The sequence below is a fragment of the Coregonus clupeaformis genome, chromosome 8 (genome assembly GCF_020615455.1).
Source record: "Coregonus clupeaformis isolate EN_2021a chromosome 8, ASM2061545v1, whole genome shotgun sequence".
NCBI lineage: Eukaryota > Metazoa > Chordata > Actinopteri > Salmoniformes > Salmonidae > Coregonus > Coregonus clupeaformis.
In genome coordinates, this window is record NC_059199.1 from 66,105,800 (window position 1) to 66,122,377 (window position 16,578).

Here is a 16,578-nt window from a genome sequence, read left to right on the forward strand (position 1 = left end):
AACCCGATCTAACATCTCTGGATACACCTGAAAATAGTTCCCCATCCTACCTGACAGAGCTTGAGAGGATTTGCAAAGAATAATGTGAGAAACTCCCCAAATACAGGTGTGTCAAGCTTGTAGCAACATACCCAAGAAAGGTGCTTCAACAAAGTACTGAGTAAATGTGATATTTCCTTTTTTTAATAATATATATATATATATATATATATATATATACATATGCACACATTTCTAAAAACCTGTTTTTGCTTTGTCTTTATGGGGTATTGTGTGTAGATTGATGAGAGGGGAAAAAAACAATTTAATCCATTTTAGACTAAGGCTGTAACGTAACAAAATGTGGAAAAAGTCAAGGGGTCTGAATACTTTCCGAATGCACTGTATATAACAGCTTCTGCTAAATGACTATAATGTAAATGTTTATATGAACAGTAAGACTTGATGAAAAACGTGATCAATGTGATTGTTCCCTTCCGCAATTCCATTTAAGTACAATGTAGCTCTGATTGCTTCTAGCAATTGAGGTCGTTCTGCAATTAGTGGGTGGTATATTATCTGGCAATCTAGTTGGAAGGGGTTCAAGTATCACTGGGAATATTACTAAACTACATTTTGACTCTAATTGTATACATTTTTTATCTGAGCCAGACAGGATGTTGGGAGGGGAGGAAGTTGTCCTGGACACTTAAAAGCAGCCTTTTTTTCAGGAAACGTGTGGTTTGTATGGAAGATGTCGTTTTAGTGGATTTTATGTCAACAAAAGGAAAGGAGATAGATGTGGTGAGAAGTGAGAACAACAACAAGCGTGTTGGAATCTCTTTGTTTCCAAAAGAGGATATTTGCAAAGCACCTCTATGTCAAAAGAAGAAAAATCTGTCTGAGCAGTTGAATGGTCCCAAAAGACAAAATGTTAACTGACTTAGCTATGTAATTGATTACCCAAAAAATTTGATATGCAGAGACAAATTCCCTACAAATATACCTAAACAATGACAAACACTGCACAAAAAAAATCTGATTTAGGGTAGATAATAATCTTAAATCGAATCAAGTCAAGTCAATATGGTAAGCATCAGGATTGGCTATCAGTTGGAGTTGAGCTCGCATAGAGCATGAAACACACCGAGAATCTCACTGCCTATAGACTGTCGATAGATATTTATCAAAGTGGGAGGACATTCCTTCTCTTGCTTGAACAAAAGCGTTACCTGCTGCGTGCTAACCCGGTAGCGACGAAGCAATGCTTGTCAGTGGCCAACAACTTTTTTATTTATTTTTTATTTCTCCTTACATCCACGAATGAGCCAGTCACACTTCATATGCAATGTAGGCTATGGGATGGTAGCTAGCTAAGTGCATAGACGCAATGCACACAACACTAAATACTTCCTCCAAGCTAGCTAACCACTGTAGCTAGTATTGACATTATAATAAAATCACAATGGATTAGCTAGTTTCCATGAAACAGCTGCCTGTGTTAGCCGCCAAGTTAGTGCAGTGTCCTTAGCTAGCTAGCTATGTTGTGCTAGCTAGCGAATATGCTAACATTAGCTAGGTAGCTGAACATTTTGCCATGGGCTATGTATGTGATTATGGAGAGTAAATTAAATAGTTTCTTCATCATCTTGCTAGGTACTGTAGTTATCTAGCTGTGGCCATCTGGCTAGTATTTAGTTTAGTTTATTAGGATCCCCATTAGCTACTGCACATTCAGCAGCTACTCTTCCTGGGGTCCACATAAAACGTACAAATACATGACAAAGTACAGAACAGTAATAAACAAGAACAACATGCAGTAGTATCAACAAGGGCTTTCTACAAAATAGCAACATTAGCGCAGATAGCTTCGAATCTAGGCCATAAGCAATACACACGGATATGCATTGCCAAACTACGCTACTGCCACCGTCTGGTTTGGAGTATTTTAACAAGGCTGAGTGGCTGATGACTTCAAAGGTCTTTGCTGTGTGAACACGAAAGAGATTGCCGACACTCTGTTCAGAGGTGCTAAGTACTGTCGGCAGGCAAACGTTTGACAATCATACCGGTGTGTCTGAGCTTTAAGGTCACTCTGGAGCCTCTTTGGAGATAAATCACACAATAGGCCTGCTGTGTGGCGACCTCATCAGTTCTCTGTGCCGTCTCTGTCTTTTGATCCGACAAAAGGCGGGTCACGTCACAGACAAAGCTTTCTAATGGGGCACGGGGATGAGCTTGCCTGGGGCTTCTGGGGTTAATGTTTTGTCAATCTACAACAATGGGGCTAAGTGCTTTTTAATGAACAGACTAGTCATTGTTAGGGTTAATTAACCCTTATACTGCACCGTCTGGGGTCCATAGCTAAAGGGGGAATTCATTTATAATGCAGTAGATACATCATACACAGATGTAGGTGAGAGAGAGAGAGAGGTGACAGCATTCCCTCCCCCATATGCCCCCCTAGGCACAACTACGACAACATAACCAACAAAAACGGGTCACGACTCCTGCAGCTCTGTCGCACACTGGGTATGTACATAGTCAATGGTAGGCTTCGAGGGGACTCCTATGGTAGGTACACCTATAGCTCATCTCTTTGCAGTAGTACTGTAGACTACTTTATCACTGACCTCAACCCAGAGTCTCTCAGAGCGTTCACAGTCAGCCCACTGACACCCCTATCAGACCACAGCAAAATCACAGTCTACTTGAACAGAGCAATACTCAATCATGAGGCATCAAAGCCAAAGGAACTGAATAATATTAAGAAATGCTATAGATGGAAGGAAAGTAGTGTTGAAACCTACCAAAAAACTATTAGGAAACAACTAATTCAATCCATTCTAGACAACTTCCTGGACAAAACGTTCCACTGTAATAGTGAAGGTGTAAACTTGGCAGTAGAAAACCTAAACAGTATATTTGACCTCTCAGCTTCCCTATCAAATCTAAAAATCTCTAACAGAAAACCAAAGAAAAGTAATAACAGTGATAAATGGTTTGATGAAGAATGCAAAAACCTAAGAAAGAAATTGAGAAACCTATCCAACCAAAAACATAGAGACCCAGAAAACCTGAGCCTACACCTTCACTATGGTGAATCACTAAAACAATACAGAAATACACTACGGAAAAAGAAGGAACAGCATGTCAGAAATCAGCTCAATGTAATTGAAGAATCCATAGACTCTAACCACTTCTGGGAAAATTGGAAAACACTAAACAAACAACAACACGAAGAGCTATCTATCCAAAACTGAGATGTATGGGTAAACCACTTCTCCAATCTTTTTGGCCCTATAACAGAGAACAAACAGCAACAAAATATACATGATCAAATGCAAATCTTAGAATCAACTATTAAAGACTACCAGAACCCACTGGATTCTCCAATTACATTGAATGAACTACAGGACAAAATACAAACCCTCCAACCCAAAAAGTCCTGTGGTGTTGATGGTATCCTCAATGAAATGATAAAATATACAGACCACAAATTTCAATTAGCTATACTTAAACTCTTTAACATCATCCTTAGCTCTGGCATCTTCCCCAATATTTGGAACCAAGGACTGATCACCCCAATCCACAAAAGTGGAGACAAATTTGACCCCAATAACTACCGTGGGATATGCGTCAACAGCAACCTTGGGAAAATCCTCTGCATTATCATTAACAGCAGACTAGTTCATTTCCTCAGTGAAAACAATGTACTGAGCAAATGTCAAATTGGCTTTTTACCAAATTACCGTACGACAGACCATGTATTCACCCTGCACACCCTAATTGACAAACAAACAAACGAAAACAAAGGCAAAGTCTTCTCATGCTTTGTTGATTTCAAAAAAGCTTTTGACTCAATTTGGCATGAGGGTCTGCTATACAAATTGATGGAAAGTGGGGTTGGGGGAAAAACATATGACATTATAAAATCCATGTACACAAACAACAAGTGTGCGGTTAAAATTGGCAAAAAACACACACATTTCTTTCCACAGGGCCGTGGGGTGAGACAGGGATGCAGTTTAAGCCCCACCCTCTTCAATATATATATCAACGAATTGGCGAGGGCACTAGAACAGTCTGCAGCACCCGGCCTCACCCTACTAGAATATGAAGTCAAATGTCTTCTGTTTGCTGATGATCTGGTGCTTCTGTCACCAACCAAGGAGGGCCTACAGCAGCACCTAGATCTTCTGCACAGATTCTGTCAGACCTGGGCCCTGACAGTAAATCTCAGTAAGACAAAAATAATGGTGTTCCAAAAAAGGTCCAGTTGCCAGGACTACAAATATAAATTCCATCTAGACACCGTTGCCCTAGAGCACACAAAAAACTATACATACCTCGGCCTAAACATCAGCGCCACAGGTAACTTCCACAAAGCTGTGAACGATCTGAGAGACAAGGCAAGAAGGGCCTTCTATGCCATCAAAAGGAACATAAAATTTGACATACCAATTAGGATCTGGCTAAAAATACTTGAATCAGTTATAGAACCCATTGCCCTTTATGGTTCTGAGGTCTGGGGTCCGCTCACCAACCAAGAATTCACAAAATGGGACAAACACCAAATTGAGACTCTGCATGCAGAATTCTGCAAAAACATCCTCCGTGTACAACGTAAAACACCAAATAATGCATGCAGAGCAGAATTAGGCCAATACCCGCTAATTATCAAAATCCAGAAAAGCGCCGTTAAATTCTATAACCACTTAAAAGGAAGCGATTCCCAAACCTTCCATAACAAAGCCATCACCTACAGAGAGATGAACTTGGAGAAGAGTCCCCTAAGTAAGCTTGTCCTGGGGCTCTGTTCACAAACACAAACAGACCCCACACAGCCCCAGGACAACAACAACAAAAACAACAACAACAACAACAACAACAACAACAACAACACAACTAGACCCAACCAAATCATGAGAAAACAAAAAGAGAATTACTTGACACATTGGAAAGAACAAACAAAACAACAGAGCAAACTAGAATGCTATTTGGCCCTAAACAGAGAGTACACAGTGGCAGAATACCTGACCACTGTGACTGACCCAAACTTAAGGAAAGCTTTGACTATGTACAGACTCAGTGAGCATAGCCTTGCTATTGAGAAAGGCCGCCGTAGGCAGACCTGGCTCTCAAGAGAAGACAGGCTATGTGCACACTGCCCACAAAATGAGGTGGAAACTGAGCTGCACTTCCTAACCTCCTGCCAAATGTATGACCATATTAGAGACACATATTTCCCTCAGATTACAGCGATCCACAAAGAATTCGAAAACAAACCCAATTTTGATAAACTCCCTTATCTACTGGGAGAAAAACCACAGTGTGCCATCACAGCTTCAATATTTGTGACCTGTTGCCACAAGAAAAGGGCAACCAGTGAAGAACAAACACCATTGTAAATACAACCCATATTTATGTTTATTTATTTTCCCATTTGTACTTTAACTATTTGCACATTGTTACAACACTGTATATATACATAATATGACATTTGAAATGTCTTTATTCTTTTGAAACTTCTGAGTGTAATGTTTACTGTTAATATTTATTTCACTTTTGTTTACTATCTACTTCACTTGCTTTGGCAATGTTAACATACGTTTCCCATGCCAATAAAGCCCTTAAATTGAAATTGAATTGAGAGAGAGAGAGAGAGAGAGAGAGAGAGAGAGAGAGAGAGAGAGAGAGAGAGAGAGAGAGAGAGAGAGAGAGAGAGAGAGAGAGAGAGAGAGAGAGAGAGAGAGAGAGAGAGAGAGATTTAGAGACAACAGGGGTGACAACTGTCAATGTGACATCTCAGGTGCTTGGGATGATCTGAAACATTCTAAAATAAATACATATGTGGATCAATGAATGTATCGTCACATGATTTGTTGGTATATGATATTCTACAGTATAAGCAGGCACAGAGCCAAGCCAGTGTTTATGAAGGTGGGCGTTGATAGCCTTATCAGTCACATAATGAATTTATTGACATTCCAAACCCTCCCAGCAACATTCCACATAGCCTTTCATCACCCCAAATCATGGGATTTGAGCAATTTATGTTAATTTGATTATCATCAAACAGTACTTTCATTTGTGAACAGATTTTGAATTATGTGATATGTGGCATATACATGAGGTGGTAAACTAATTGAGAACATAGGATGTAATTGTTTTGTTAGCTACCTTTCATGGATAAAATAGCCTATCACAATGCATAGGAAGGGGTTCTCAACAGTCAACATGCATGTGAATATCATAATTGATGGATGTGCATGTTTGACATTCATATATTTGGCAGCTATTCTCGTGCATAATTAAGCTACTATTTGCGCATGTGCATAACACATAATTACTCACATAAACAGTGTCATATGCGACATCGAAGAAGAACATTGACTGGTCCAAAATAAGTTCTTGAGTTTGATCGGTACCCTGCTCCAAAAGTTGGTCTCCAGCTTGCTCTCCGTAATCAAACATGTCGCGTTTGCTCAAACTGTTCACTGATAACGCAATGGCAAAAAGAGTTGCCCATCCTAACCAAAGTCGTTGATGAAGATCCATGTTTAAATACGTCTATGCCCAGAACTATTATTAGTTTTGACCTATAGGCTTGGCTACCCAGTTTGCCAAAGCGGTTCCGATGCGGTGCACACCTCAGGTCGCACACTAGCGGAATGAATCGGCGGTAGCAAAAGCCCATATAAAGGGTGGGTGGAGTTGGAGGCGGAGAAATATGCATGAAACACTTACGCGGGGTTGCCTGCCTAAAATGCCGATTTCCATTCTTTACAATAATGCATCTGTCCCGACGGTTTAACCTTCTCGCTTCTAGATATGCTAGATAAATTAAACATGAAACATTTTATTTAAGTGCCTTTGCCTTTACTCGCAGTCTTTCACCAAACAAACTGAACCTTGTTCTTTCATGAATTGATAACCACATATTTAAGCAATTTATGAGTGATGATTTTGGGTGCAGAATTGCAGATCATTCTATATAATAAATCATTCTGTAATGTTTGTCCAACAACATACTGGTGGTTAAAAAGATTGAAATGTGTGATTAACCAAGCTACAGCAACTAACGTTACAGCGGCAGGTAGCGTAGAGGTTAAGAGCGTTGGGCCGAAATATTGTTGGTTCGAAACCCCGAGCCGACTAGGTGAAATATCTGTCGATGAGCCCTTGAGCAAAGCACATAACCCTAATTGCTCCTGTAAGTCGCTCTGGATAAGAGATTCTGCTGAATGTTAAAATGTAAACAACAACGCTGTTGAGTAGAGCTTCATGCAAACATATTTAGCTGCTGAAAAGTGTTGCCTTTGTTCAACTTCAAACCACATTTTGTTCCAAGTTAAGTGACAGATTGTAAACAATTGCAAACGATTGCAAAATAACTATATAATATGTGTGCAACATAGAGTAGTGTTGCAATGGTAGGTCACCATTTTCTTTTTCCAAACCAGATTAACTAGTTTAGCAAATTAATAACAAGGGAGAGAATAAAAATATAAACTACTTGAAACATATAGCCTATTGATTGTAGTTGCCTTTTTTTAAACTTTATTTTTCATTTGAAGACACTGCCACCTGCTGACTTGTGTCTGAAATGTGATGTCAAAGAGAATTTAACAATCCATTTTAATGGATGAGGAGCATTTCATAATCTCTTTTTTTGTGTGATATATTTGCCTTTTGATTTAAATGAAAGCTACATTTACCTGTTTTACACATGTAGTCACTACATTCAGAGGTAGTATTGTCACTATCAGGGCCTGGTCAGTTTGATGTACAGTGCTCCTAGTCTTTACTGACAGACGTTAACTTAATGGTGAATAAAAACACATCACTGACTGATTGTTTGCTAATTAAAATATGTAATAAAATATTTATGATGCAGCAATCATCAAGAGGCATTATTGTGTGTGTACCTTTGTATAAGTGTACCAGGGTTGGAGTAAATTCCTTTAAAATTCTCTCAATTTAGGAAGTAAACTGACTTTCTACTTCCCGTTCCAATATTCCTCAATGCCTCCCTTTGAGAATTTGTTTTAATGGCAACTGGGATTTCAGCTTACTTTCTGATTTGACTTTGGCCTTGCACCGGTCAGCGGCTCTGACTTTGGAGCCAAGAGATTGGGTCTGTAGTCAGGCTGTTGGAGAACAAAAACTTGACCTGTAGGCCACTGTCACTATGAAAACTGGGGTTCTCCTCAGAGTTGAATCCTATGTACTGCAGTGCAGCTCTCTAGGCTCTCTACTCTTTTCTATTTTACCAATGACTTGCCACTGGCATTAAACAAAGCATGTGTGTCCATGTATTCTGATGATTCAACCATATGCAGTACCAGTCAAAAGTTTGGACACACCTACTCATTCAAGGGTTTTTCTTTATTTGTACTATTTTTTACATTGTAGAATAATAGTGAAAACATCAAAACGATGAAATAACACATATGGAATCATGTAGTAACACAAAAAGGGTTAAACAAATCAAAATGTATTTTATATTTGAGATTCTTCAAATTGCCTTGATGATAGCCCTATTTGGTAAATGACCAAGTCCATATTATGGCAAGAACAGCTCAAATAAGCAAAGAGAAATGACAGTCCATCATTACTTTAAGACATGAAGGTCAGTCAATCCGGAAAATTTCAAGAACTTTGAAAGTTTCTTCAAGTGCAGTTGCAAAAACGATCAAGCGCTATGATGAAACTGGCTCTCATGAGGACCGCCACAGGAATGGCAGCAGAGAACTGGAAGGAATGGCGACCAAAGGAGGTGTTGGCTTTGGGGATGACCAGTGAGATATACCTGCTGGAGCGCAGACTACGGGTGGGTGTTACTATGGTGACCAGTGAGCTAAGATAAGACAGGGATTTGCCTAGCAGTGATTTATAGATGACCTGGAGCCAGTGGGTTTGGTGACGAATAGTGAGGGCCAGCCAACAAGAGCGTACAGGTCACAAAGGTGGGTAGTATATGGGGCTTTGGTGACAAAACGAATGGCACTCTGATAGATTACATCCAATTTGCTGAGTAGAATGTTGGAGGCTGAGTAGGTGTGTCCAAACTTTTGACTGGTACTGTACGTATCAGCAACCACAGCTAATGAAGTCCCTGAAACCCTTAACAACGAGTTGCAGTCTGTTTTGGAATGGGTGGCCAGTAGTAAACTGATCCTGAACATCTCTAAAACTAAGAGCATTGTATTTGGTACAAATTATTCCTTAAGTTCAAGACCTCAGCTGAATCTGGTAATGAATTGTGTGGCTGTTGAACAAGTTGAGGATATTCAATTAATTGGTGTTACCTTAGATTGTAAATAGTCATGGTCAAAACAAAACATATAGATTCAATGGTTGTAAAAATGGAGAGAGGTCTGTCCGTAATAAAGAGATGCTCTGCTTTTTTGACACCACACTCCACAAAGCAAGTCCAGCAGGATCTACTTTTATTTTATCTCAATTAATGTCCAGTCATATGGTCAAGTGCTGCAAAGAAAGAGTGGCACGTCTTGCTCTTCATTGTAATCAGAGGGCTAATATTAAGTTGAGGAAAGACTGACTGCGTCACTTCTTGTTTTTATAAGAAACATGAATGTGTTGAAAATTCCAAATTGTTTGCATAGTCAACTTACACACAGCACTGACACACACACACTTAACCCACCAGACATGCCATGTCATGTCTTTTCACAGTCCCCAGGTCCAGAACATATTAAAGGAAATGTACAGTTTTATACAGAACCATGAGTGCATGGAACTCCCTTCCATCTTATATGTCAAAAAAATAGTAATAAGTCCTGAATCAAGGCTGTAAACCTACTAGTCACCCATAGGCAGACAGGTTACCTCCCACATTAACTGTTGACCTAGATCTGGGATTTCCGAAACTAGGCTTATGTTGGGTTCTATTTTTCTCATAATTGGATCTGTATGTGATGAATAACTTAGAAGGAATGCATTAATGATAAGCATAGGTTTGTACTATACTGATATAAATTGTTTCACATAACAGGCTGTGATTCATGTGAGGAACGTTAGGGGCTAGGATGAGATAAAACTTGTATTTCTTATAGATAAGACTTGTATTTCTCACAGATACGAACACTGCTTCTTTGTGATCTGTGAACCTTCCAAGGACATGGGTACTGCAAAAAAAGTGCTAACTCCACAGGTTGTTATGATAAACTTATGCCTGGCAAGAGTGTGCAACAAATGGAGCGCCAAGGGGTTGGGACCAACCCGTGCGCCAACGGATTGGCTGAGTAAGTCTAAACCACGCTCAGTCTACTCTGATTGGCCAACAGAAGAGGTGGGAACTCTCTGTCAGAGTATTTGAGAAAGAACCTGTAAACAATGGTTTAGTTCTCTGTCTGCCCTGCGTGGTATTTCAGTGAGCCCGTATACGAACCTTCATACTTATCATACATACATTTTGCATATAATAAATTTAGCTTGGATTGAATATCTCTTGATTATGTTTTCTCTTATTCCAATACCAGATTTGAATTACGCAATTTCTAACACTTACTGTAAACTTAGAGTCAGCAAATATCCCTCTGATAAACCTCTGCTGCCTAGTATTCAAAACAAAATCCACAATTTGCGTGTGTGGCAACCGTCATCTTTAAATCAGCCAGCTTTAAATCGTGAAGTAGCCTAGCATACAGCATCCACATTTCCTGAAGCCCAGTCGCCATGCTAGGGTCGGTGGTGTTGTTGTGGCTCTTTATCCTCCTTCTATTCTTCTTCATCAGGGTCCGCCGACCTAAAAACTTCCCACCAGGACCCCGTCCCCTGCCCATCCTCGGCAATCTGCTACAGCTGGATCCTGTCAACCCCCTCAAAGACCTGGAAAGGGTTACATAGTGACTAGACCGGGCGCCATTGCACGCATATTGATTTTGTACACCCACACCAGACATGATCAGGACACACAGGTTGAAATATCAAAACCAACTCTGAACCAACTATATTAATTTGGGGACAGGTAGAAAAGTATTAAACATTTATGGCAATTTAGCTAGCTAGCTTGCTGTTGATAGCTCATTTGTCCTGGAATATAAACATTGGGTTGTTATTTTACCTGAAATGCACAAGGTCCTCTACTCTGACAATAAATCCACTGATAAAAGGGTAAACAGAGTTCATTTCTAGTAATCTCTCCTCCTTCAGGCTTCTTCCTCGTTTTTGGATTTTATATATCGGTTGGCAACCAACTTTAATGTGTTTACGCTTTTCAACATGCGCGCGCAGACGCACCTGCGTCCTGGTCTAGTCAGCATGCAAGACCTACTCTCGCTAGACCTACTCTCGAGACCTGCTACGATAACCCTGCTGGAAATTACCTTTTTTTGGTGACGCTAATATTTTGGATAAAGCTTTCTACAAGCAACCCGTAATATAAGTCAACGGATTCCTATTATTCTGTATAGTAAATCCGAGACACTCCATTTAGTATGTATGATATGTTACGTTTCGTATGGTATGTATTATGGATGTCCATCACCCATTTCTTATGATATGTTACGAATTACAATTTGTATTATATGTCACGAATTTGCAACATGTACAATATGTATTGAATTTGCCTCGCCCTCCCTGCGCGCACACCACGTCTATTTCTATGGGCACAAGCACTGGTCATGACACAAACTGTTCACACCCTCTTGTTGGTGGAGAGAATTTTGCAGGTTTAAAGCTTATTTCCTGCAATTCTACACATTTTGTCATGAGGTGCAAAGAAAATGTTGCAGTTTTAAAGCTATATTTCTTGCAATTCTATAAATTTTGCCATGTCTAATGTGTATTCATGTGATATTTGAGTGACAACATCTATGGGCTAAAAACCTAATTAAATAATGGTAGCTGACATGGGCTAGTTGATCTGATTTCTGACAAGTTATAAATAGCTCTCTAAGGTATGCAATGACTAACATGACAAGAGGAACTGATGATGCACTACCCAATTTCGAAATTGCACTACTATTACAACCTTCAAGAGTAAGTTTAAAGCCGTAGAGTTCTTTAAAAAAATAATTGGGGAACCACTGCCTTGAGTAACCATCTGTCTCATGTAACCATACCAAAGGTAACATATCATACTAATTTGAGTGTCCCGGATCTACATTTACTATGTTACGTCTACTCTATGAGACCAGGCTGACTGTTTGGGTATTAAGTGTGATGTAGGCTAAAGTTTTAGGACAATGAGCAGCAAGAGTGGAATCAGCGGTTCGCCTTCAAAATAAAGGTCTCGCATTGAAACTGATGCAAACGGATACAAAGAGTGGAATCATGCTACAATTGGACTAGAAAATGCTCAAAAAGGTTGTAATGTCATAACACAATTTCAACAAAAGACAATGATTCATTAATTTGACAATAAACAGAAATAATGATCTAATTTAGTGTAATTCTTTGAAAGAATGAGTGAAAATTGTGGATAAAACCCACGCTTTCCATTATTTCTATACCGAAAAATTCTATGGGATTTATAAACAAGGGAAAAATATTGAATAAAAAAAAAAGGGAAACACTTTATTATCCTGGGTAGAAATTGTGTAATTACACACTAACAACACTGTGTAGATATGTTGTGAATAAGGTTGAGCTTTTTTGTTATTACACATAAGAATGGAAACCAGGGACACTGAGACTCAATGTTTATTATCAGAGTGCTACGCAACTTGTAAATGGACAAAATAATAGTAGTCAGCCTAGAGTTACTCCTGTAACCACTCTAAAACTCAAGACTGAAAGCTTATCCATCAACCCTTGCGTTTTCTCCCAAGTGCCTGAATAACATTTCAAAATAAAAGTCCCACATTATATTCTCACAATAAATACTCACCGTCTCTCTCCTGTGCTTCAGCTGAAGAGGCGCTATGGTAACGTGTTCAGTCTGTACATCGGCTCACGGCCTGCAGTGGTTCTGAATGGCCTAGAGGTGGTTCGTGAGGCACTGGTGACACACGCAGCGGAATATGCTGGACGACCAACCCATCTTCTGATCAGCCACGTCTTCGAAGGCAAAGGTAGTAGGTTCTTGACCCCTTTTATAATATGTGGTATAATAATGGGTACTGTGTGTGTGCCAGTCGGCGGTATCTGAGCCCTGGACTCCCACGGGAGAAACCAACATCTTTAGAATTAGCCCAATAGGAAATCCCCCCTTGGGCTAAGGGTGACACAGTAGCAGGCATGAGACCGTGAGCCCAACCCACGTCCGCTCCGTGTGTGTTTGTATGTGTGTTTGTATGTGTGTGTGCTGATCAGGGATCGTCACGGCCAATTATGGCTCCAGCTGGAGGGACCACCGGCGCTTTGCTCTGACCACGCTGAGGAACTTTGGTCTTGGCAAACACTCCATGGAAGAGCACATCCTAGAGGAGGTGTCCCACATCTGCACTGAGCTGGAGAGCAGTGCTGGTACAGTCCCACACACACAACGTCCTAGTAATCATAGTCATCAACGTACATATGTATCAAATAATTACACTATTAACTATTAGTTGTAACAAACTTCCAAAACCACACATACTTGTCAGAAATAAGATACTCTCAGTAATACTCCCAGTATGACAATATTTACTATACTGTTTTAATATTAGGTATAAAGACTGTGGGGGTTGTTACTTTATCTATCCTGTCAGTTTGTTCAATTCAGTAGCTCTGTGATCGTCGTTCTTACCTTGTCTGTGTGTATTGCCTTGTGCTGTGATTGGTAGGCGGTTCGATGGACCCTCAGCACCTGTTCCATCTGGCTGCGTCTAACATCATCTGCTCCCTGATTTTCAGAGAGAGGTTCGAATACGACGACCCGGTCATCCTCACCCTCATCCAGAGGTTAGAGGAGTTGACCAAGGAAGCTCTCACACCTTGGGCCATGGTACAGTCTAAGCCCTGTGCCACTCCATGCTTACTAAAAAGGGTTCCAAAAGGGTTCTTTGGCTGTCCCCAGGTAGAACCCTTTTGGGTTCCAGGTAGAACCCTCTGGGGAAAGAACCCAAAAGTGTTCTTCAAAAGTGTTCTCCCATGGGGACAGCCAAAGAATCCTTTTAGGTTCTAGATGGAACCTTTTTTTATAAGAGTGTACATGATCCTCACTGACCTCTCTGTGCTAGACATGACACACTGATCCACGTTTTACATCCATTTCCTCCAATCTATCTTTTGTAGCTCTATGAAATCATACCGGTCTTGAGGCCCCTCCCTTTGCCCTTCAGGAACATTTTCCATAAATTTAATCAACTGAAAGAACATATCAAGAAGGTTGTGACCAAGCACAAAAGTTCAAGGGTCGCAGGAGAGCCCAGAGACCTCCTTGACTGCTACCTGGACCAGATTGACAAGGTAGGAGAAGGTCATGAGCCTATCTCCTGTTTCTGTAGCATTAAGCAGCTTGATGTACAAGTACACCCCTGGATAGGACACTAGTCTGTTGCAGGGCTTTACCCTGAATCCATCTGCCAATCAGAGAGGCATCGGATCCCATTTTTAGAGTCTTTGGTATGACTTCCGTAAACAGGGCAAACATTTTCATTGGGCTGGTGGAAGAGGAGGAAGTACTTTACAGGATGGCGCAGGGTGGAATGCAGAATTTAATTCAGAGGCCTTTGGTGTGTGTGTGTGAGTGTCTGCGTGCATGTGTCTGTTTCAGACAGCTGATGGAGGCTCCACATTTAATCACACTCAGATGGTGTCTCTACTACTTGATCTGTTCCTTGCTGGGACAGACAAGACTTCCAACACCCTCCGCTCTGCCATGCTACACCTGATGACCAACCAACATGTACAGGGTGAGGAAATATACACACACTGGCATACATTTAATTCAATTTGATGGCGCTTGTAGACAATGTGTCCGCATTCACGGTAAACACTGCATATGTCGGCTCAATAGGAAATTTGCTTTAAATATCAAACGATCTACAAAACTTTATTGGATTGAATCCCAGCCAAAGAGTGTATGTTTGTCCCAGATCGCTGTCACAGAGAGATCGCCGATGTTCTTGAGGGACGTGCAGACGCTTCGTTTGAGGACAGACATGCCATGCCGTATGTTCAAGCCACGATCCACGAGGCACAGCGCATGAGTGACACCGTTCCTCTTAGCGTGTTCCATACTACCTGCAGCGACACGCAACTATATAGCTACCAGCTGCCCCATGTGAGCATTACCATGACGACTGATATGCTGCCTGTTGGTGACCTTTGAACTATAAAGATCTCCTGGGCTAGAGTGATGTCATTATGGGTGCTGTCTCAGTCTTTAGTGTACCTCTCCACCTCTCCTTCTCACCGTTAATCCCTCTCTCCCTCTGTTCCAGGGCACGATGGTGATTCCTAACCTGTCTTCGGTGCTGCATGAAGAGGGCCAGTGGAAATTCCCTGAGAACTTCCTCAACGAGGTCGGAGAGTTTGTGAAACCAGAAGCCTTTCTGCCATTCTCAGCAGGTGCCTTTTTGGAAAAGCGTCAATATCTGAGGCTTATCAATGATACTATGTTGTACAGCGACAGGAGAATATGTTGACATAAAATACCTGGCTGCGTGCATATGAAGGTATGAGTGGGGCGGCAGGTAGCTTAGTGGTTAAGAGCGTTGTGCCAGTAACCGAAAGGTCGCTGGTTCTAATCCCCAAGCCGACTAGGTGAAAAATCTGTCGATGTGCCCTTGAGCAAGGCACTTAACCCTGATTGCTCCTGTAAGTCGCTCTGGATAAGAGCGTCTGCTAAATGACTAAAATGTAAATGAGTGAAATGTTGTTCTCATTGAGAGCCGTGTGTGTGTTCCCCAGGACCTCGTGTGTGTCTGGGGGAGGGATTAGCGCGAATGGAGCTCTTCCTGGTTCTAGTGACATTGCTTCGGCGTTTCCGATTCGTCTGGCCTGAGGATGGAGTTGTCCCAGATTTCAGCTTCATCTTTGGTGGGATACAGTCTCAAAAGCCCTGCCGCCTGGGAGTGCGCCTGAGGAGCAGCGAGAGAGGGTGAACTACCCACAGTCTCCACGAGAGCACTAGTTTTGTCAGACAGCTAGAGATGTTATTCTGTAATAATTCGCCTTCATCTCAGTAACTCATCAGATGACAAGTCGTTTTTCAACAATGTGTAACCCACCCTTAAATGCCTTATAATGTCAGCTTCTGTAAGGATCAGATATTGGAATGATCATTCACAAACTAGATATTTCAGTATGCTTGCATGTATTTTGTAATGCATACCATTGTTAAAACCATTGGTTTTGTGTTTCTGTTACTGACAACACATTGTATTTTCTTTTCAAGTGTTTGTAAGTAAAATAACAATTACTAAACACGTGATTTTGATTCAAAGTTTGGACCTCTGATTTTATGCCCTCCCATTCCCTTACCTGCATCTATAACTCTTATGTTTGATGAAATGATCAGTCTATAATTTTAATGGTAGGTTTATTTGAACAGTGAGAGACAGAATAACAACAACAAAATCCAGAAAAACGCATGTCAAAAATGTTATAAATTGATTTGCATTTTAATGAGGGAAATAAGTATTTGACCCCCTCTCAATCAGAAAGATTTCTGTCTCCCAGGTGTCTTTTATACAGGTAACG

The 16,578-nt window shown here is 40.8% G+C and overlaps 2 protein-coding genes across 3 annotated transcripts in view; one reads left to right on the forward strand and one right to left on the reverse strand.

The window, feature by feature from the left end:
- The window catches only part of LOC123491420 (nidogen-1-like), a 55,478-nt gene extending 48,840 nt beyond the window's left edge, over positions 1–6,638 (reverse strand). For both annotated transcript variants that reach the window (XM_045222159.1, XM_045222158.1), the window contains exon 1: positions 6,337–6,638. In XM_045222159.1, the coding sequence (XP_045078094.1) occupies positions 6,337–6,540 (204 nt within the window). In that variant the 5' untranslated portion in view covers positions 6,541–6,638. The remainder of the gene's footprint in view (positions 1–6,336) is intronic.
- A 3,975-nt stretch (positions 6,639–10,613) lies between these two features.
- Positions 10,614–15,980, forward strand: LOC123481305 (vitamin D(3) 25-hydroxylase-like). The gene is made up of 9 exons (XM_045222306.1): positions 10,614–10,845; positions 12,860–13,022; positions 13,264–13,416; positions 13,716–13,876; positions 14,167–14,340; positions 14,648–14,786; positions 14,970–15,157; positions 15,318–15,444; positions 15,787–15,980. The coding sequence occupies exons 1-9, from the start codon at positions 10,684–10,686 to the stop codon at positions 15,978–15,980; spliced, it is 1,461 nt and encodes a 486-aa protein (XP_045078241.1). The 5' UTR covers positions 10,614–10,683.
- Positions 15,981–16,578: the final 598 nt, after the last annotated feature.

Excerpts from the sequence above, each read along its gene's own strand:
- LOC123481305 (XM_045222306.1), top strand. The coding sequence starts at position 10,684 with ATGCTAGGGTCGGTGGTGTTGTTGTGGCTCTTTATCCTCCTTCTATTC. Across the intron at positions 13,877-14,166 it reads CTCTCACACCTTGGGCCATG|CTCTATGAAATCATACCGGT; the intron begins GTACAGTCTAAG and ends TATCTTTTGTAG. Across the intron at positions 14,341-14,647 it reads ACCTGGACCAGATTGACAAG|ACAGCTGATGGAGGCTCCAC; the intron begins GTAGGAGAAGGT and ends TGTCTGTTTCAG.